Source organism: Zonotrichia albicollis, chromosome 2 (assembly GCF_047830755.1).
Source record: "Zonotrichia albicollis isolate bZonAlb1 chromosome 2, bZonAlb1.hap1, whole genome shotgun sequence".
NCBI lineage: Eukaryota > Metazoa > Chordata > Aves > Passeriformes > Passerellidae > Zonotrichia > Zonotrichia albicollis.
In genome coordinates this window covers 72,434,973-72,459,041 of record NC_133820.1, presented here as the reverse complement: position 1 = coordinate 72,459,041, position 24,069 = coordinate 72,434,973, and the positions used below count along the sequence as shown (strand labels likewise).

The 24,069-nt window shown below is 34.1% G+C and overlaps 1 protein-coding gene across 7 annotated transcripts in view; it reads right to left on the bottom strand.

Moving 5' to 3' along the window:
• Positions 1-24,069, bottom strand: part of PCDH17 (protocadherin 17) — a 90,215-nt gene that overhangs the window by 56,103 nt on the left and 10,043 nt on the right. For 6 of the 7 annotated variants that reach the window (XM_074535499.1, XM_014267248.3, XM_014267243.3 and 3 more), the window contains exons 3-4: positions 4,650-4,708; positions 4,316-4,488 (exon numbers count right to left, since the gene is read on the bottom strand). In XM_074535499.1, the coding sequence (XP_074391600.1) occupies positions 4,316-4,488; positions 4,650-4,708 (232 nt within the window). The remainder of the gene's footprint in view (positions 1-4,315; positions 4,489-4,649; positions 4,709-24,069) is intronic. The other variant, XM_014267247.3, reaches the window with a different exon arrangement.

The window sequence follows — 24,069 nt, the reverse complement described above, 5'->3', positions numbered from 1 at the left end:
TACTACAGACTTGTTATGTGAACACATTCAGTGGGCAAACACAAAGGGTAACAAACTGTTCACAGAGAGTCTCTAGAACTGATATAAATTTTATTTCTAAGACTTACATGCAGAACTGCATCAGTTGTGATGCACATGTATTTTTGCTGTGATGAAGAAAGAACTAATATATTTTCAAATTACACTTAGTATCACTTTTTTCCTGTAGATACATTACATTTCTTTATACTAGTAACAATACCCTGCACTAAAATGGCGCTCTTTTACAGAGCAGCCTGATGGGCAGCCTCGGTCCTAGAGGGGACCCTGACAACTATGTTATGAAGAGTTTCATTTTACCCTTACTCCAAGCAGTTGCTTCTGGTTATTTTCTTTGTTCTCAGGATCCACACTATTGTTAATGAGGCAACAGCATATGCAGAAATGGCTCTTCTATGGGATGCAAGCGTGAATGGCAAGAAACTGTGTGAAAAAAAGATGTAATGCACAGTGATAAAGCAAAAACTCAACAAAGCTATTGAATTTGGAGATATTTAATCCCTTGAAGTTTTTTTGACAAACACATGAAAGTGTAGATTTACAATGGAACAAGAAAACACAGACAGAAGGAAAAAAAAAAAAAACCAGAACAAAAGAAAAAGAAACTAAAAATTCCTGGGGAAATCTAACAAAGACAATAATTTATGAGTAACCACAGAAAAATCCATAACTTGGTATTCTTTACTGATTATAAGGTAAGCATATGCAGGATTCGCTAAGTATAAAATTAACATCTTGCTGGTTTACGTCTCCCTTGTAGATATTATTGTTTATGTTTTATGGGTTATGATATAATTTCCAGCTTTGGATACCTTTTAAAGAAATACAGATTATTGCTGTTATTCTTAAATCATACCATTCAAAACAATTACTCTGTTATTGAAATGCAAAAAGTAAATATTACATGCTACAATAGATGTGTTCAAAACTAATAATTCTTGTAAGACTTCTGTGTAGGGGGATCTCAAACTGTCCAGACTAGTGATAGGGTTTAAAGTATCAGCAATAGTAGTGAGAAAAAAAGACAGGCAAACAAAACTAATTTATCCAAAACCATTCTATTAAAAGAGTAGCAGGCATATGGAAAAAGCTGTTTAGTAAGACAGCTGATTAAGATAGCAAAAGTAAGCTTAAGAGACTATAAGAGATATTCTTAAGCAGAAAGTGGCTTGGATATAACAGCAAGAGAGTTTTAGGCTGAGATGAGATATCTAAAGTGGGACGTGCTTATTGTAACACAAGACTTACTGTCATGATAATTTTTACAGTTTGGGGGGGCATTCTGCTTTCCTTTCATTAAGGCTATTTTATAAGCATTTCATTAATTATCAGATTAATTATATCTAATTTACATTGCCTTTCTCATTTGTGAAAATGTTTAAAATCACTACCAGACAAAACTTGCTATCAGGATATATTTTCCTTGAAATCAACTATTTCAATAGTAAACTTACAGGCTCTATCATTCACTGTTTTCATTAATTAAATGAAAATCATAAAGTAATCTTGATTGCTTTCCATCTCATGCTGAAATCAGAAGACATCTTGTCTGCAAAAAATTATTTTCGTAAAATTTCTGACTTTGTTACTGAGAGAAGCACAATTGCCGTAGCGCTGCCAACACACTTTTTATCACAGTATGCCCTTTCAATTTGGGCTAGAGTGGCTCAAAACTGTAGTCAAAACACTGGTACAACTAGAATGCTTATTACTGCCATAGTCAGAATTGGATGCCTGACAATAATGTTTGTTTGGAACACCATGAAGAATATGTCAAACTTAAATCATTTTTTAATTAGGATTCTCACATCAAGATCCTAACTTCACAGTTAATCCAGATAATTTTTCAGTAATTTAATAAGATTTAATTTTTAGTGTTGTTCTAATAGCAGAAGCCAAAGTATTTTAAATATCTTTAAAAGACAATAATCAAGCCTAGAATATGGCTACAAAATAGTGAATTCCCATCCCTGTATAATCCAGAATGATGACAGAACCACAACTTCTGATATTGCTTCAGACATTGCTGGAGACAGTTGTTTCTAGCAAACTTTCCATCTCCTTTTCCCAGAAAACAATTTTTCTCTAAAGAAAAATTAAATTATTTTTCTATCCTAATCACATATATCATATTTCTTACCCTACTTCAATTTGGCTTATGACTAGAGAAAACAATTTTATTTATCTTCTTTCAAAAGAGAAATATTACGTTGGGCTAAGAACCGTAATCATGCTAATCTCAATGACAAGTAATCATTGATTTCATTGGGAACACCACATAGCACCACATTTGTTACTGCCATGACCTGAAATCCCATAAGGTGCTTGATGCAGGTTCAGTTTTCATATTATAACAATGATTTTATTATAGCACACTAGAGACGGAAGAGTTCATTCAAGCAAACAAATTTATATCATTACAATTTGTAATTATATTTGGAGGAAAGAAAAATATATTAAAAAAGGAAAAAATAGTTTGTCTCTCTATCCCCATAATTTTATTGTCTTCAGCAAAGAAATTCACATAAACAGCCACTGCTGTAGATCAGTGGCTGACAGTACTTGAGGTCCACAATTCAATATATATTTCATAAGAACATGAGGAATTCATCTGAGTTATCGGAATAAATTTTCCTCGATGAATAGGGCAGCTCAACTAGGTATAATGACGAATGTAAACCTGCATATAACTCTTTGCATTATAATCAAATTAAGCAATGGGAATGGTTGGCATAATATGCTTACTAGTTTGCATATATTTTGCCCAGAATTGAATTTGATGCTGCTGGACAAACTGCAGTATTATGAACACTGGCCATACAATTCTTTTCTAAAAACCACTCATTTTTAATCTGAATACTAGATAGTTTCCTAGTGAAACTTTAAAAATCCAGAATTTTTGTCTTCGTGTCACACAAAACTGAGAGAATAAGACATATGTTCAAATAACTTCTTTAAAAAAAAAATCCTGCACTGCATCTTTATACAGATCAATGGCCAATTATAAACAGATAGTTGCTGTGGCAAAAGGTCAGGAAAAAATAATCTTTCCGGCATTTATTATTTGGAAAATAAGGTCACATATAAGGTCAACCTCCAAATGTATACAGAATAAATTATACTGCAGCATTCTAAATATTCTGCACTGCAAAAATTATACTGCAATCTCAACATGATCAGAAAAATGAAGTTGAATATGTATTTCCTTATGACTGTACTACACATCAGACTAAGCTGAGAGGTGAAAAACCAAGGTCCAATTAATCAACAATTAATAAAAAGCTTATCAGATATTTCTGCTTAATTAGAAATATAACTTCTTATTAAGGCTGACTGATTTAATAATTTCCTAACTATCTTTAACACTGAGATACCCTCCCCACAACAAAGTAAAACAATGGAAAACAGAAAACATTTAAAAATCATTCAGTGATGCACTTCCTTATTGCTTACAGCATAGAAGCAAAACATAAAGGCAGAGAATGCTCGAGTGCTTTGTCTGTCTGAGTCTCTCAAAAAAAGAAGTGCATCTTTGGAAATAAAAGACCTCCTAATTAGATAAAACACATCTGAAAAAAAAAAAAACAGAATTGGACACAATTTGAGGAAATAATTATGCTTGTTTGTCAGAATGAATGTTGGCAGAGAACATTGTCATTGTCCTGATCTAAGTCATTTTGCTGTTTCACAGACAGCCTCAATCTTTGCTATCTTCACAGGACGTGAATGAAGGTATACTGAAAATAAGATTTATTATTATATGACACTTCTTACAGTATTCTTAATTGTGAAATCAACATTATAAATAGGAAAATGCATCCATGAAATAAAAACATCTTCTGATTCATTTTTACTCGTGTCTTTTATGCGAAGCATTTTCTTTTCCTCTTCTCCAAACTACATGAGGAATATAAATGACTGGTGTTCTTTTATCTGTTGCAGTCGTGTCTAGTTTGAATTTCCAAATCAGGCTTTGACAGAAGGATTGTATATAATATATCACAGGCAATGCTAGTGGTGATAGAGTATATTCTAATCATTTTCAAAAGTACTAATATTTTTTTTTTAATCTGCTTTGGACACTTGTGGTTTCATTTCATGTTCATTCTGAAAGACACTGTGTTCTTTTTTCTGGGCTAGTGACAAGATTTACTGTTTTCTCTGATAATAATATCAGTGGTTTATTCCTTCCTGATAAACCACAACTGCAATACTAATAGGTTGATAATGACGTTTTAGACTTTACGCTTTTGTAGGCATTGTAGACTTCACTCACCTTGTTCAAGTGGCTGGCTTTTAGTTGAAGTAGTTTTCATCTTGAGTGCCTCCCTAACAGACATGTCACAGCAGGAGCCTTTGTTAGTGTCTTGGTCACTGTCAGCCTGATCACTGTCCCCATGCCCGCTGTCCCTCAAGCTGGCTCTTTCTGGATCCTTGAACGTGGAGCTACTGAAAAACATATTGAAAAAAAAGAAAAAAAAGAAAAAAAAAAGAGAGAGAGAGAGAGAGTGTTGTATTTACTTGTTCTAAGTTGAATTGTACTCTCTGGCAAAGCAATTTTGACAAGAATGCAAATGGGGAAGCCAAGAAAGTTATTTAATAGGCCTTACCTTTGAACAAACTGCTGCCTGCTGCCCATGTAATTGGGCTCTGCGGGAAAATTGTCTGTCTGTGAAAGAGAAGGAAAAAAATACGTATAGTTGTACACTGGACAAATCTCCTGCAGAGCAACAAGATTTCCTAGAGGAGAAATGATTAATAATTCAAAAATTCCCTTAATCTTCAGATTTGTACATTTTAATTAAATTGGAAAATGCTGGCATGTAATTATGTGCTCAGAACAATTAAATGATTCCGGTCCACAAATTACCTGCTAAAGTAAACAATGAAGCTCCAATAAGTGGTATTCTCTGTTAGTAACCTGACAGATGACACTGTTTATGTTTTTTCATTAGATAGATATTAAGACTGATGGTTATTGAAAATGAGAGAAAAAAATAACTCTTGAATATTAAAAAAGTGAATTATTCAATAATACTAATTTTTAATCATAATTACATCATCTACTGGGATTCTGAAGCTCCTACTGCTGTAATACAGTTTTGTATGCTGCTATATTACACTTGAATTGAAAAAAATAAACAAGAAATCAAGAAGATTTATGGCTGATTAGCTGTGGGGTTTCTCAGATGCTACTGGAAAAATGCAAGTATGAAAATATTTGGATTTCCTCTTTAATTTTCATCAGTATTAATATCTATTTCAGAATAATGAGAACCACACATGCAAACGAGAATATTGAATGATCACTGCTGACAAGTAGTTTTTAAAAGAAGATACTTTCATTAAGTCTGTCATGTATATTTTTAGGAGCATGAGCCAAGTAACTGTAGAAGTAGAAGTATTAAGAGGATCCAGACCAACATGGAGTCCTGCCAAAGGGAACTGAATTCCCCTTGTATCATTAGCTGAAGTTCTTTGGGAGAAAGAGAGACTGCATCATTCAGAAAACTCCGCATACTGTACATTCACGCACGTCACTTCTTCTTGCAGCTGACCTAGCGACAGAGCTTCTACTGTTTTCTGCATCACTTCACATCACACCACTCTGCTCCGCAGCAGCTCCGGCTTTCGCAGCAGCATCCAGCGGATCAGTATCCATAACACGGCCAGCAGTCAATTAATGGAGCTGAGGGCCTGAGGTTTAATGTCACACAGCAAATGCTTACACAGGTGACTGGGATCTTAGATATCTGGACTTCCCTGCCACTCCCCATTCCCCAGTTTTTATCTTTGTTTTGGTTTTATCAGTAGGAGGTAATTAGAAATATTTGCTACTTCTTGTATGGTTGGAGTATTAGAGCTTGGAAAAGAAGCAAAAAGTTTCATCCAGAATTTAAGTCACTGCTGTTTGCAACAGAAATTGGGCAGACACCTGTTACTCCCAAGGGATTTGTGAAATAGATGTGCTTGTATACCATGAATGTATTTGTCTCTTAGAGAAGGGGTGGAAAATATAGAACCATCTTCCGTTCAGCATGCATGTCAATGTACACTGCACTTTCCCCTAGTTTCTAAATTCTTTTGTTCAAAAAATAAGATTATAACACATACTATGTTCACATCCATCCTAGCTTTAGTATATGCAATTAGAATAAAAGTTCATCTTCACATTTAGTATGTATCAAGTTAGAAAAAACAAATATTGGAAACAACAAAAAAAGGAATTATATTTCAGCCTTCTTGTGTGTATATCTCAAATGCATATTTTGGAAGCATTTATAATTCCACTGTTTCTTTTCTTCCTGCAAGTTTTAAGCTAGTATCTCTCTTTTTTGCATCAAAAAGAGAGATATATACACTCATATACAGCCATTATGGCACTTACAGAACCCAGCACTCATCAACCTGAATAAACCTTTGCAACTGCAGAACTCGTGTCTCTTTTTTATGTCTAATATCTCAAATAGAGATATCCAAGAAAACTGACCTTATGCTTTTACTTACTTAAGACATCTGTCTCCTCCTAAACACAGCTGCTACCAGAATCAACATTTCCATTTTTCATGACGGTCAAAATGCCTGCTATAAACTGCTTTTTCATTAATTCTCTGCGATTAAAAGTCACACTTCTGTCCTGAAAATAATTACAATTTCTCCTTTTTGATGGTTCTAAGAACTTAACTGTAAACTGGACCACTGTAAGAACAAGTCATACTTTTTGTCTCTGCTTTTTCATAGCAAAAAAGTATTTCATACATCCTGGATGAACCAATACACAGATATTAAAATAAAAGATATGGCCACATCTTAGCTGCTGAGAAATTCTGCATTTATGGTAATCATTAAAGACCTTTAACTAGATAATAATTTGACCAATTACCTTCATATTGCATTTTGCTTCAATACTATGAATTGGGTGCCATGTTACAGCAAGTTCATTATTACAAAAGAACAAATGTAAGTACTTGATGATCATATACAGACTCAGAGCTCAGAGTTCTTTCTGTACTAAAAGCATTAGCCCTTCTTCTATGAATTATGAAGGTATAATGTTTGTATTGAGCTGTAACAGCCCTCTGAAATACAGGCATCAAAAGGGAGGACTGTTGCATGTATGAAAATATCTATTAAATTTTTGATAAATAAAATCATTTTAAGGTTTGACAGTTTAGAGGAATTTTAGAAATGTTTTAGAAATTTAGAGGAATTTTAGAAATTTTAGAAATTTTAGAAACATCTGCTTCACAATGGATGAGAGAGACAAATGTTTAACATGTCTAAGTCCCTAAAAATCTTTTTTTTTTGTTTTAATCCCAGCTGAAGTGAGAGGTCATATACTTAAATTTTTTACACTTTAACATTTATGGAAGTGATATTACACATTCCAGCTCATGAATTAATCATACCTCTTTAAATTGCATAGCTGTAACTCAAAGAAACAAATACTACCTAAAAAGTCGAAAAAACCTCTTGTTCTTCTCTGGATATACAGTCCTTTCCAGGACAACAAAATCACCAAAACTCCAGAGTTCCAGTTTAAAGGTAAGTCACAGTTCACCTGCAAAAAACCACCTAAATTCTAGTCAGCTACTCTAGCTAATCGGCCAAAATCCCTCAATGTGACTTCGAGAAATACAAACTATCCCATTTGGTCATCTATTGTCAGGTACATCATACTGCAGAGGAGCATCATCGGCATAGGGGAATCTTGACAACCAGCAAGATGTCCAGTGCAATAGCTAAAGCTAAATAAGATGCATCAGGTCAGAAGTGAATTGCCTGGAATTGCAGTCTGCTGCTAAATAACTGAAAATTATTCAAATGCCAGCATCGTTAACTTTCTGAAGAACAAAATAAAACAAATTCCACCCTTGTTCTCACCCTCCCTCCAAAAAAAATCTCCAGGAACAATCTGTCTCCAAAAGTCACCAGAGTTAAATGGCAAAGAAATGTGATTTTTTTTATCTCTGTAATTCAAGACTGAGGGCTGGAGTATCAGCTAGATCACCAGCAGCTTCCACAGCACAGGTTGTCCAGTAGCAGGACAAATGTTATCTAAAATTTAAAAAAAAAGCAATAATGTCCACTGCCATCAGAAAACTAAAGTCTGTGATACCAACCTAACTGTCCAAAGCCATTTTAGAGAAGTGGCCCTGGTTTTATGGCCCATTTTCACAGATTAGTGGAACCAGATAATTTCCAATGAGAGTATCCTTTAAACCATTCAACAGAAATTCTTTTTTTGACAGTTGCTGTAACAGACCTTTACAAATATTTTCTTCTACCTATCTGTTCTAATACGTGACTCTGGATCAAATATGAAATTTTAGAAACACCGTCATTAGTGTAATGTTGCAGAAAAATGTCTGAGGATTTCTGTACAAGTATTTGATACAGCTTTCTCAGAAGCTGAAGCTCATTAAAAAAAGCCATTTAAAAAGAGGTCAGAATGCATAGGAACCTTTCAAAAACTGCAAAAATTTAAAAAGAAAGGGTTACATCCTTTCAGAAAATATACAGTTTGATTTTGTTACCTTTTACTTCAGTGAATTGAAGAGAAGGAAAATAAAAGAAGAGGCAAATTAAACCTGTGCAAAATATACTTTTCATAGAATCATAGAACAGTCTGGGTTGGAAGAGACCTTAAATTTCATCACCCCATAATGGATAGGGATACCCATTCTCTCCCCATAAAGGGTAGGGATACCTTGCTCCAGTTCAGGTTGCTCAAAGACCCACTCAACTTGGTGTTGAACACCCCCAGGGATGGAGCACCCAGAACTTCCCTAGGTAACTTGAGCTGGTTGGATTTTCTGGTATGGAATTTCAAATGTGACAATATAATTGCTGAAGTCCAATAATGGGACTTGGAAAATCATTAACTGGACAGTGTTTTCATGAACAGCACATAGAATATCTTTCCAAGTGCATCAACTGTCAACAAAACTATTCAGTTTATTGCACCTGTCAGGACTTGTATATTATGACCACACTAGGACCTAGATAAACTAAAATTCTTGCCAAATATAGGTCTCACATGGTAAATTTGGAATACTAAATTTTATAGATTCAGAAATAAAGCCATTCAAAATTTTGAAAGTCAACTGTTAAGTTTCTACTAATTAATTCTGGAATGGCTATAGTTTCCAAAAGTTTAATTTAGAGAAAGGATAATGAAAAATTATAGCCAAGAACAGAGTATGAGAAACAAATTCTTCACAGGATCCATTAACCTTAAATAAACCCATAAGAAAAAAAACAGTAAAAGCCTCATCACTGGAAAGAGCTTGAACCAGCCTGGGCCAAGCATTACACAATGAATTATGGAGAATATTTTTAGCAATGGGCTATATTAATCTCTTATCCTATTTTATCTTTTCATAAATTCATATTCACAAGGTATATGTGTTTACTTCTGTTGAAATATTATGCTATTTTATATAGCATATATATAAGGTGTCCTACTGTGGCTCTGCACACTCTATTTTTTTTAAAACTCAGGATTAGAATTACAGCATCATATTAATCAATCAGGTTTCAAAAAATCTGCTATTGCTCAGTAACAGAACAGTAGACAACTTCACAAGTCTTCTGTTTTCAAGAATTGCTGCAAAAAGCAGACTATTTCTAAAAAATTAGAGCTTCTGAGCTATTTTTCTCTTTCTCTTTACTTTTTAATAAAAACATTTTTATGCCACAGTTTTGAAGATTTCTAGCAATATTTATTGTATTCCATACTGTTTGAATAAAATTGGATATTTTTTTAAAAAAAAGAATTTGCAACTCAACAGGTCCCTCTGATAAAAAAAGTAAAAAAATCAATGCCTACAAAGAAAAAGAGGAGGTCAGAAAGAAAGAGACAGGGACAGAGAGAGAAATTCAATATTTAAGTATTCTTGACAAATTATGCCTAGAAATAATTGTCATATGAGGAAAAGATGTACTCCAAAATATGTAAAAAAGACTTAGACATTAATCAGATTTATGAATTTTAGGTGACTAGAATATTCATAATTTTTTCTCAGAATTACAAGAAGAAGTATCACATTTTCTGAAATTATTTAATGCAGCTCCATTTTATGTAGGTGTTCATACCTGGAACTATAATAAAGCAAAATGTCTTTGCTGACTCTAACTTCTTTTTAATTAAACATTAAATGCAAAAATGAAATTAAACATCTCTCACCTTTATCAGACTGCCACTTAATATCTAATTCAAGCATCTTCTGTGCCTTTTCTTTAAAAGCTGAATTCCAAGTATTCACCCTTCCCCCATGAAACAAAGATCTTATATAATGGCAATCTCTTCTGGAGGCAAAAGAATTGTATTCTGCCAAATTGAGTTTTGAAAGAGCAGACAATTGTCTTCATTTTGTTAGGAACAGTGTGGGTTCAACATAGTACAATTTTTCACAAAGACTTCTCAGTATAAGACTGCCAGTGAGTGTGTATAGTTAGCCTGAAATAGTAGTTTTTGCTTCCACAAGATTTACTTCATTAAGAAAATTCACTATCCCAATAGCAAAAACAAACAACAACAAAAGCAAAAACTGGCCACAAACCTCTCATAGGTTATTCTACTCCTTTCAAGGACAAAATTAAATAGGCTATTAAAAAAAAAAAAATTATCCTACTATGTGCTCTCCACTCTCATTCCTTTGAAAATGCTTTTGATATATAATTTATATGACTTGTACATATTTGGGAAATTTCACACTTGCTGCAAGATGTGTATTTTGGTGTTAAAAGTCCTACAGTGTGTTTATGTGAATTTTTGACATATATAGCATTCTTCAAAAGCACATTGAAAACACAGAGCAGTAAAAACAGTCAAATGCACAAGGCAATATCATTCATGAAGCTGCTGTAGTCGCTCTTAAAGTGTTGGTTGGTGGCTCGTGTTTTCTCTTTCGCTTGAAAGAGAAAAGCAAAACTGTGAGAGGAGCAGGTCTTGAGCTCTTCAGTCAATTGCACAGTGACTTCTGAAAAGTGAAACTCTGAGGACAGACACTACCATCCTCTCCCATAAGCAAAGGAATGCAGGTCTCCCTGTATAAATGCCTAATCCATGCACTGTTTTCACTTAGCAAGCACCATGCTTGTTACCAAAATTAATTATTGTTGATTTATTGATTAGGGTATCATACTAAGTCATTGTAGATTATTTCAGTTGTTTTCACTATTTGTTTAATGAAATTAACTATTTTTTAAATTTTTACAAGAGTTTATTCTGTAATGCATAGGATACTAAAGATGGCAGAAGCCTGGGCTGTGGGAATTTAACACAGTGCAAGGATTAGAAATCACAAGGCTCAGACAAGGTTCCTCTCATCTCACTGATGATTGCACCAAGTCAGAAGACTGAAGAAGCTAAAAAGGTCACTACAGAATGACATAATTTTAAGTGATCCTGGTAAAAAAGTAGACCTGAGTGACATTCAAAAGATGAGGTGAGACCAGACCCACATCAGACTTTCTGATATGAAATAAAACATTTAAGCATTTCAGGAACAAGCTTGTCTCTTTGTCGGCAGGGAAGTCAGCTCAACAGAAGCCTTCAGCTTCTCTGCCAGTGCAGGATGTGTGTTTAAGGTCAGACATCTCTATCTAAGAAAGATGTGATGAAGAAAAACTGTGGAAACTGAACCCAAAACTTTCTCCTATGGAAAAGGGAATCAAGATTTTCCAGACCAAACTCAGATTGCTGGGTTTTTTTACAATTAATTCAGGTTTCTGAGCCTTATTTTATTTTGCACTGGAGAAACATGAAGTGCAATGAAATTAGCATGATCCCAGAAGAGAATGTGGAAAGTTGTCAAATGTGACTAGGAAACAGGAATTGTAATATGAGTTCTGAAGTTGAACTACATTTTGGAGAAGATGCAAGATAAGAATGTAGGAAGAAGTGCCAAACATCACACCACAGAAAGAGCTCAAGCTGAAAGTACAATAACATTATCACAGCGTTGATAAATAAACATAATGAAATTCATGACACATTATTGCATTGCTCTGCACTGCCGCTATTCATTTAAAAATGATGAATACATTTAAAATAATTCACAACTTGTCAAATGCCTTTGAGCGCTGCAGTTAGACTGGTGTTGTAACAAGCATTTGTAAAGGTCTTACAAGAGAGCTTTACACAACTTATAGCAAAGTAAAGATGGAAGTATGGGAAGACAAAACAATAACTCCACCTGAATCTGCTAGTACAGTTGCATCCAATAAATTTACACTGCTCACCAATGATATGTACTTACTGAAGCCACTCTGTCAATAAAAACCACATTAAGAACCTTTTGAAAGAGCTTCCCTGTCAATTAGGATGTAGATACATTCTATCGCTCCAGTTTTCCTGTCAATTTAATATACTGGATCATATTAACAGTACTGGCTTGTCAATAAGGCAAATCCGAATCCTATTAATAGAGTTACAGTGCCAATATAATCGGCTTCCCATTTATTGAGCTTCCCAGTATTTGGGAAAGCTGTGAAATGGGATTATAAGGTTAGGTTACATACATCTGTCTCTATATTACATAAATATTTCAGGAATTATGTCCTGTTGTGTAAAGAAATATATGTAACCACTTTTTCCATTACAAAAACTTCAGATGACAGAACAGCATAATAGTTTGCCATTGCTGAGAAAACATTAAATTATCCTCATTTATCACATTGTTTCCTGCTTTCACTAAGTAAAACTGCTATTTTGTGGCACAGTCTACTTGTGTGCCACACATATAGATCTGCTAAGAGATGTAGGCACTTCACCCGCCCCACTCTCCAACCTCCCCCCCACCCCACCAAGGATAATATCTGCTTCAGAACACAAAAGGAAAGAGATAAAATATAATTTGGAAACAAAATACAAAGCACTCCACAGTTGCAATCTGTATTTAGCCCTTGTGCCGTGCTGTATAGTCTTTGTGGAAATGAAACATGTAAGTATAATTCTAGTGTAACAGAAATCCCCAGAAATAATTACTAAAAGGTAATAGTTCATGAATTAAAAAATAGCAGAAATTCAGCAAACCTTCTATTTAATAGAAGTCTTAATGAAGTTGAACATTAGTTGCTTTTAACCATATTCAATATGAAATAACTACTTTCACTGGAATAGTAGAACCTGATTATATATATTTAAAAAAAAAAACCTGATTATATATATTTAAAAAAAAAGTAAAGAAAAGAAAAAAGTAATTGCATTAAAATATACTGGGCATTCTCTTACCAAATTACCTCTCTAAGTCTGACTTGAAAATATGGATTTAAGAAAACATGGTTCAAAAATGACAGTTAAGGGTCAATGAATCAAGCTGCCCATTATATTTTCTGGTAGCAGATGGGTGCAATGAAACCTAATGATTGAATTTTAAACGCTTTAATGCTCCTTTTATCTATGGCTCCCACCATGTTGAGTCTACCTTAGTATTCCTAACAGATACTATGTTTACTGCATAACAGACTCAATTACAATTAGCCAACTAGAATGAAATCTGCACTTATCACAATATCCAGCTTATTCTAAGAATATCATACCATGAACTCAAAATAACAATACACATAGGAGTGTGTATTTGATAGCATTTGTCAGTTGGATTTGTTTTGATTTTTCATGTTAAATATGAAGTCTAGAATTTAAAGGAAATTTAAAAATAAAGGGAAGACTTTTGAAATACTGCCTTGAAATGTAAGGATATGATCAAAGTATTTGTTTAGAATTTAAAAATGTTTAGAACCGTTTTTTCTACATGAGAACAACTGTACTTTCTTTCTTTCTTTCTTTCTTTCTTTCTTTCTTTCTTTCTTTCTTTCTTTCTTTCTTTCTTTCTTTCTCTCTCTCTCTCTCTCTCTCTCTCTTCTCTCTTTCTTTCTTTCTCTCTTTCTTTCTTTCTTTCTTTCTTCTTTTCTCTTTCTCTCTTTCTTTCTGTCTTTCACATTCAATGTTGATCTCCTGGCTTTATTTTTTTTTTTTAATTTTGAGACTTACTTAGAAGAAATTCTCAGTGAAGCCAGTAAGTAAAGTGAAATTTTTTCCTATTCTTACCACTACTTATTTCCTGTTTCTAAGAGCAACATAACCCAAATGTTTTCTGAACAGATAAAAGCTTATAAACACCACAGTACTAGATGGTGGAGAAGGAGAACAAATTATGGCCTTTAGAAACTGTTAATCTATTTTGTAGTTATCATATTTAGTAAGGAGAAAACAGAGACACTGGATATTCAAAATCTGTTAACTTTGTGTTAACATCTACCCAGTATGTTTACCTTTTTCTGTCCAACCCACACTCGCACTAAAGGCAACAATAAAACTCCCCCAAGCCATGACCTGAGGTCCAGCGAAATCAATGGGTGTTTTCAAACTGGTTTCAATAGCCCTTGGATCAGTCTGCTCACTTCAATTACCAGCTAAGCGAGCCTTTACATGGTGTGCTACATTCCCACAGATACATATGTTGTATGCTGAAGAAAGTTGCATTTGAACAGATTTGTAATGGCAGTGACGGGAAAGGTGATTAGCTAGGCAGCAAATGCTGTATGCGGCACGAAATTCCAGTTCTGTGTTTCTTCCCTACTGAGTGAAAGAAATTAGCAACAAAGATGGAGCAGGATTTGGTTCTGAAGCCACACTGCCTGCACAGAAAACACACACAAAGAGGAACACTGAAGCTTTCTTCCTAGGTGGCGATCAGAAAAAAAGGGGTAAATCTAGATCACCTCCTTTTCTTTGAAGCTGCCGCCTTATCCCCTTTCTCTTTCTAAAATCTCACACCATAAAAGCAGTGATTCCGTCAAATTCCCTAGGAATTCAGAAAAATATCACAGATGTTAAAACTTACATTTCAAGTTTTTGTCTAATTTCTTATTTAGGTCATGCTACTCTTCATTTCCACTTTTTTCTTAAAAATATTCAACAAGGTATTTTCTAAACATTTTGTGACAAGATACAAAGCCCTACTTTCACACAAATACCTTTGCATAATTATTTCCTTTAAGCACTAGGAAAGCACTAAATATGCTGCCAAAATAATGGCTGAATTTATGACAGAATAGTAGATCATCAAGCTTTACAGACTCACACAGCCATGCAAGGAGATTTTCAACTGTAAGATGGTGATGAGTTGATTTATTATTTGTGACATAAGATAAATAATTTAGGCTTGCACAAATTTAGCAAGAGGTTCTGTCCCTAAATATATTTTAAAGTCATAACAGTCATGTGTCTATGATGAGGTACCTCATAAAATGAAAAGTTTGACTGAATACACCATTATACCATGAGCATAGCAGCAGTGGTCAAGTAGACTTAGACAGAAAAAAAAAAAAGGCTATTCTTACACAGGGCTGTGTGCAGGCATCCACAACTCTGTCACTTCAGTGTTAACCTACTGCAATGTCTTCTGATGGTACTGTATATTAAATTGATTCAAAACAAGTAAAAGAAAAATTAGCTACCTTTCTTTATAGGATCACCTCATCTCGGACACAACACCCACTTAACACAATCTTACTTTTACTTACAATTACTTAATAATAATCTCTACCTTCATAGGCATTTAAAAGCTGACTTTGACCTGTAAGTTCTTAAAAGACTGGGAAAAAAATGTTCTGGATTGCCCTTCTCATCATGGCTTGCCACATCAAGACTCTGAAATCAGATCTTTCTGTAAAATTAAGAAGATCCACATAAGATATGTTCTCTGCAAAGATTCCAGGATTAGATAAAGTCATCGTTCTGTTCCAAAGCAGTGTTGGTTTGTCAATATCTAGGACACTGCTGCAGGTTTCACCGGGGATAGAGTGACTAAACATGAATGCTAATATTTGACTGAGGGGTTTGTTAGAACACAGGGATTTAATTATGGACTTCCTCTCTAATTAGCAGGATGCTCAGCACCAGTATGTGTGAGCACTTTTTTCCGAAGTGGAATGCATTGAACATCAACTGAAGGATGCATATATATTTTACTTTTTAAAATTTTATATATGACCTGTCAAATAAAATAGTTAATGAAACCTTCTCTAAATAATGTCCACATGACAGATGCCCCCAAGTTGACATCCAGAAGTGGCATATGTGGAAACCTCTTTCAAATGGGGAAAAGAAAACAAAACAGTGCAGTGTAAGAAATTTCAAACAAAAGTTCATGCAAAATGTAAAATAAATAACTTGGGATTGTTCATACTGCTCTTCCTGGATACTCAAACCAGATCATGTGTAACACAGACTAATGCTGCTCCCTGCAGGGGGATCATGAGCCCATGTGAAGCCACACCAACTTCCAACTTCACTGGAATTCAATATGGAGATAGGTGCTTAGCTGCAGAGAGTGATCTCCAGGAGCACTGCCTTTGCATGAAATTCATATGCTCTCAAAATTTGTTTATAGGTAGAGAAACACACTGGAAGATGAATTATTTCCATGGGAATTTTTTCATTTGTATAATTTCAGGGCCATCTTTGTTTACTGGTGTTTCATGCATTGTGCTATTTGGAATAAAATGAAAGCTATAAAATATTAAGGAACTACCTGCAGCTTTATTAATGTCTTGATAAATTCCTAAGAATTATTAAACTTGAGTTTGTTTGGTGTTTTTATTTAAATCTTTTGAGGCATAAAGCAATAAAATACAAAATATCCTTCTAAGAAATGCTGGAATCAACAGCAAAATCATCCACTTTCCATGAAAACAGAAGTTGTATCTTGCTCTTAGGATGCTGTAGATCACACTTCAGCACAGAGACTTTGCAAGGCAGTGGTATAGCATCCTAGTCCTAAGGGTTTATAGTAGCATTCCTTCTTTAACCTTAGCCACAGGATAATAAACATCACCAATATAATGATAGTCTAAGCTACCAGTAACCTTAAGAATGTGCAAGGAATAGACTGGCAGGAATTAATCTGCCATTTTCATATATCTGCCCAAGGGAAGCATTGTAATTGCAAAAATTTACTCTTAGACTGCTGAGACTCATAGTAATTATGTTTCCTTTTTAATAGAAATAGCCACAGGTAGTAACAAATTGGGTTTTGAGATGGGGAACTGGGCATGCATTCTAACCCAAATTACTATGTAATTGTCTTTAATAAAAAACACTATAGAAAATCCAAAACTTAAATCAGAACAAAAACTTTCCCTTAAAAAAGTGTTCTCCTCCCATGGCTATTCAGCATGTGCGCCTACTTCTTCATTCACAGGCATCAGCAGGACAAGTATAACCGCAAGTAATTTATCTAAATATTTTTGCAATTGCTAACCAAAATTCCCAAAGCTTAAATTTGTTTAATAGAAACAGCTTCTTCTTGCTTTACAAATAGGTCAAAATCTGGAAATCCAGATATTCATTTCTAAGTTTCCTTTGCCAATATCAGGGGATGAAGAAAAGTCTATTTGTGGTCTATACATATATTAAATAAACTGAAATTGAAGTTCTCTTCAAAATTCTGGAAGGTTGTTTGAAATAAATGAGCCCAGGAAAATACTCCAAATTAGTTATTTCACGCTTGAAGGAATTATTATTTTGTTACATCACATCATTGCAATAATGAGAGATATACTTTTGGGAAAGATCACGTATGTGATGGCCAATGAATACATAATAAAATAAATTGATGCAGTTGCTTCTGCCCCTTGCAATACTATAGCCTGTTACACCTGAAAAGAAGCTACATGTGGTTTAAACAGACAAAATACATGCTCAGATTTAGACAAAATTTAGACTGTATATTGAAAGATATAACAGACAACATCTTGTTTTCACCTCCTTTTCACTCAAAGGCTACAAAGCTGACTGATATATTTCTCGCCTTGGAGCTATGAGATGCAAATTATCATGTGCTTTTTAATAACTAATGCAGGCTGTGGAATCAGTTAAGTGCTGCTTCTTTTCACATGTTGCATGAATTATACTTCCTTTTAATCATCACTCTCAAGCCTGAAGTTTGATAGCAGGATTCCATCACAAAGTGGAAAATGAGGTCCTTCCTTACCAATACTCTTGCCTCAGGAAAAAAAATGACAACATCATTTGTCTCTAAACTTGATGCTTTCTAGTTTGCAGCAAAAGGTGCATGTTGACAGCATCTTCCACAGCTGCTACACAGCTCTGTTGAGATCATACACAATATTAAAAAAAAAAAAAATTAGATGCACATTGCTCATTAATAATGCTTTTTATCCATCTCTAGATGGATCTTTTGATTCCATTTTGCTCTCTTTTCTGAATATATCCATGTATGCATGTGTACACATAGTTACATATCTGGCCCATAGCCTAGAAATATAATAGTTTCTAAGCTGTCTGGCTGTCATTTTAAAAAGGCTTTTAATTTCTTATTTCCCAAGCACTCTAAATTCCACTAAATCCTTATTGTCATTTGATCCACTGAAATGTTAAAGAGATCACAAAAGAACACACTTGGTACTTTACAGCTGTGGCTGGATAATCTGGCTCATGATCATCAAAGCTGGATTGTTTTTATGATCTTCAAATCTGCATATCAAATTACCCAAGTCTCTGAAAGAAAGCAAGACATCAGGACTATCTCAACAGAATACGAGAAAATGTAGTTGGAGGCTAAGTGAAACTAACAGCTTTTGCAGCTTTGCAGGAAAAAGCCAAGGAGAGAAGCAACAGGGAGCAGTTCAGGTAACACAGAATAACAGATTCTGGGCTGAATTCTGCACATGCTTATGCACATCAGCAACCCCACACCTGTAAATGATCTATTTAATTTTATGTTTCTGTCGACCTAAATTAAAATGATCACTGATTACATGTTTTAAGGATCCTACCCTGAAAGAAATATTATTAATTTAATTATACATATATACGTATATTTCCACAGGCCTCAAAATTACTCATGCACTGTCTAAGGACACGTGTTTTTCTAGATTTGCACAAAAAGAGCATTTTTGACTCTGCTGGCAGCCACTCAAGTGCTGAATCTGAGGTACATCGTTAAGACAATGTTCCTTTCTTTGTTACTTTTAAAATTTTATAGAATTTAAATATTTTCATTAAGAATTAATGAACATTTGTTTAGCCCACTTTAGCTTACCTTTTTTTAAAGTGATTTGTAGCTAAACAATCATAAGTGGTTGCTTAGCAATCAGCAAAGAGCGAGACAGAAATATAGTAAGTAAAGAAACTGACTGACATGTTCTGTGTTTGAATCATAGTATTCAGTAAAAACAACAGAATAACACCAAGAGAAGTTTTAAAGAAAATTCTCTTAATAAAAGAGTACAAAAAACTGTATTTGGGAACAAATTATGCATTTAAAAGCTACAAATTGTTATTCACATGTCTGTCACTATAAAAAATTCCTGTAGCTATTATTAAAAATACATTAAAATCCTTCAAATGTTCATGAAACCATTATTTACCTTTTGTTTTAATTCAATTGTCAACTGTGCTTCCCATGATTTTAAAAACAGTATATATCTACAAAGCAAGCAAGAGTTTACAGCTTTGAAGACTTGAAATTGATTTTTAATGCACCAGCTTTCAAACACTACAAAGGCTGCTCTCTGCTGATAAAGACAGTAAACAAGAAATTGTCCTTTAAATGTTCCCTTTAATGTTTTTCTTTAATTAAAAATCAATCAAAAAACATTGCCACATAAAAAAATTAAAATTAAGACATTAAAAATGCTTTATGTTTTCGACACACAACACAGTCAAACCAGAATGAAAACTTATGATGTTACTTTTGTTTACTTGTATTAGTTTAGACTTTTTTTTGCATTGTAAACATTGTTAATCAAAAAATAAACGCATGTAAAAGTAGTTTATCACTTGACTCAGGTCCTTTTATAGAGCAAAAATGTTAAAAATGTTATGAAATTAAACTAGAAATGATAAAAGCATTAAAGTAAAATACTTTTAAAACATTTTAAGATTATTTTAATACAGTTCTATCCTCTAATCAGACTGAAGCTTATTTATGTAGATTAGTTACATCTAGAGTCTCATTTATCTAACCTGCATTTATTCTTTGATCACAAAGCTTGTTAACTTAAATGGCCTTTTATTGTTATGATTCGTTTTCCCACAATTATGCAGTTTAACTGCCTGATTTTTTTTGTTTTAATAAATATATGCACATGCACCAATCATATTCAACAGTACTATGCTGGATGCTCAATGAACTGTAAGAGCCATTTCAATATAATAAAAGTGCCTGGAAGTGTTCCAGGAAAAGGCCTGGAAATATGAATAATCAGAGTGTCATTAGAGCTAGTCCAGGCAATACACACATGCCATACACAGATCAGTAGATGGTCTGAACCACCCTCTGAAAAAGGCTCTGCATGACTATCACTGCAAGAACCTACAATATGTCAACTAGAGGTCTCACCCACACAGCTGAAATGATGCATTTACATCCCATGACAAGACTTTTCCTTTCCCCTTTGGAGTTCTCCTTTGGCAGGCTGCAGGGACTGCAGCACAAAGCCACCCAGCAGGGAACAGGATAAGATTAGGAACTTTTCTGTTAAAGTACTTTATGAATGTGAGAAACTCTGATCTGACACATATGCCACAGAGCCAGTAGAAAGGTCCATGGCTAAAATCAAATATCTTAATTTGAAGGACTTAACATGCCTAGATTGCTTATACCTTATTCTATTGAAAATAGACCAATATGGGACTGATGGTCTTGAGGGTTGGAAAAGGAGATACCCTCAGTGAACCAAAGTGAGATATAAATTGATCTTTATGCTGTTCCTCTGTACAAATAACACTAGTAAACTGACTGAAACTATAGAGTTTTGTCTTTGTATGTAGAGGGACTCCTCAGTTTTCAGGACAAAAAGAAAGAGATTTCATGTCAAGCAAGTGAATGAATTGATCTGGTACCTTTCCCTACAGGTAATACCACTCCCGAGTGGAAGCAAGCCAGTAGGAGAAAGAGATGGTTCTTATGTGACCTTATTAAGAAGGAAATGTATCAGTAGCCTCTGGGATTTAGCTAGAAAATATATGACTGCTCAAGAAGGTTATTTAAAGCACTGTCTAATATCCTAATTAACAGGGACATTCATAAGAATTTGCTTCTTCTTGAATGTAGTACTTAATACTGAGTATTTTATCAAAACTGCTTAACAATTTACTTTTTTTTCCTTCCTCATAGGATTTACAGTAATTAATCCAGAATCTTCTTCTGTTAAAAAAAAAAAGTCAACAGCAGACTGAAAAACAGAGGTTGCACTATGACAAATAGATTAGTAGGGCTTAGAATGCACCCTGGATAAGAATTATGGCAGCTGCACATTACTCTTTTTCATCTCATCAACAAAAGCAGTGACTTATTAATATCCTTGATGCTCCATTAAAAACTTAACAAATAAAACACTTAAACTCAAGGAACTTTTTTCCCCAGTAATTTTGCCACTCTCTTTCTAGTACTTTTTTTCTATTACTTTTCTTTTTCCTCTTTTTTCTATTAAGGCAAGAGCCTGTAGTCCCCTGAGAGTTTTACTTGTTTCCTGTACTTTTGAACACTTTAGCATTAATTTTACCACTTCTCTTACAGCTGAAGTAGCCATACAATTGAAAGCATAAAGCTTTCAGGCTGCCTGCTGCAAAAATTTGTCCCAACTGCTCCACACTGACCTTTTGGCATCAGAGGATTGCTTCTATATTTTAAAGATAAAAACAGAGCTGTGTTTCTGCTCTGGTCAACAAATCCTTGTTTAAGTTCTCATCACTGAAGTTTTTTACCTATCGGAAAACATTAATACTAGTGTCAAAATGCCTTTTCTTCATACATGCAGGTGCTCCTTAGGCTTGAAGAAGTATCTGAAGAATTCTGCCACGCAACATATATGTTTTCTTCAGAAAAAAACAACCCATATACATGTAGAATAAGTGCCTTGCCTGGCAAAACCTAAAGCTAATTTAACTTGAGACTTATAACTTTTGTAGAAACAACAAAAGAAAGAACAAATTAGGCATGATACTTAGAAACATATATGTAAATATTAGCTGATATGTTAATGCTTCCTGAGAAGGAAGGTATTGAAGAGAAAGAAAAAAAAATGCTGGGGAAAAAAGACCAAAAAACCCTCTATTTTTTAAATTAAATCACAGCTGGTTCACATCCAGATGTTGTGACTTGGGAGGAATTTTTTAAAGATACTTTTGTCTTACCAGAGAAACCAGATTGTATCTATGCTTCCTTAATACCAAGAAATATTTGTGAATATTTCACACATACCTATTGCTAATTTTCCATGTAAAAATATTTAATAAGTTTTAATAATAATGCTGCATTATTCACAGTTTAAGAAATATATGAAAACATGTGGTAGCATATGTTCAGCAATACGTTCAATGGAGTATTTGATTTCTTTTCCACTGTACATATGATTATTCTGGGTCAACCATCAGACTTGATGGTTTACCATTAGAATCCTGAAAGTATTGCCCAACCTAAGCCATTCTATGATGCTGTGTTACACTTCACATCATAGTTACAAAAACATCTAAATTCCAGTCTCATTAATTGTTTGTAAAGATGGCATAAGAAAAAAAAAAAAAAACCAAAAAAACCTCAAAAACCTCAAAATAAAGAGCCCAATCATACTATTCTTAGCTGCATTCCATAGAGGTCTCGTCAGGATTCACTCTTGAACCACCAAAATCTTTTATGAAGTCAAAATTATGCTATTGACTGAATTATGAGTAAGAACTACCTTTTATCAACATGGGAAGGATAACAGAAACTTGAGAAAATAAGTTGTTATAGATAACTCTTCAAAGGATTGATCATTGAAATTGCACTGATAATCAGAAAATTGTAAGGATCTTTCCAGCTAAGTTTAGGTAGTGACAGTGAATACAAAGATGTAGAAAGCTCAGACAACTTTAAGAGCAGTTGAGAGCTGTGACACTCAATCTTACATAACTTGTTTCATGTCTTTTATAAAACAGCAAGTTCTACAGAGATATTATTATACTTATTTTTTTGTTAACAAGAATTTCTGTTCTGGAAAGACTGTTTTCTTTTTCATAATATGTATATTCCACTTTAGATTCTTAATTTGGTTTTTTCTTTATTTTTTTTATTGTTCTTTATTACAGCTCTTCATCTTGGAAAGTTCTTTAGATTTCAAATAGACCTGTATATCAATAATGATCCTTTTAAAATAATAGTGCTATAAATATCACCAGCAAAGAACTCAGATCAAGACCAGGACAGATGTAACACAAAAAGGGAGTTCAATTCTGCTTTCTCTGTCTATTTCAGTGGCCCGTGCACATGCCACAGTGAGTGGTGTGTTGCCAGATCTGGTCCTAAAATGTATGTGTTTTGTGCCTCTATGCTATGCAGTGCACACTGACAAAAAAAAAAAAAAAAAAAAAAATTATCAAAGCTTCATGGACACATAGGAAAGGTTTCGCCCTGAAATTTTTACATAGTCAAGTCTAGAATGGACTTCATCCAGTGAATGAAACTAAAGCTGTAGAAAAATGTTAACATCTTGTTCACAAATGGGCAATGTGCAAAACCAGACTGTACACAAAGCTGCAGACTGTATTAACAAAATGCAAGCATTCAAAGGAATTATTTTGCAAAACATCTAGCCTTGCAAAATACTATTAAAGCCACAATAATGATACCTAGGCAGGTAGTTCAAGAATTGCATGTCACAACTTAGTGTCTTTAGATACATCCCTAGACTATGCAGCTGGGAACCTCTGGAATATATGGAGTAGAAACCTGCAAACTTGCAAGTGTTTAGTGCTCCAGTACCCTCTTGATGAAAAATGTTACCTTGTACTAGTTCTAGTGAGAACAGGGAATAACATTCCTCAGTTGGAGATATAAAAAAACATATATACCTCTGTTTTCAGATGGGAATTTAAATCACTGAGGATGAGTGCAACTTCTCTGATGAAAGCTGCTTCTCCTTATATGCAGCAGCTGCAGATTTCCTTTTGTAATCTTGAAATTTCTGAGCAGAAGTTTCTCAAGGTATGAAATAGTTCATTTAAAGACAGAG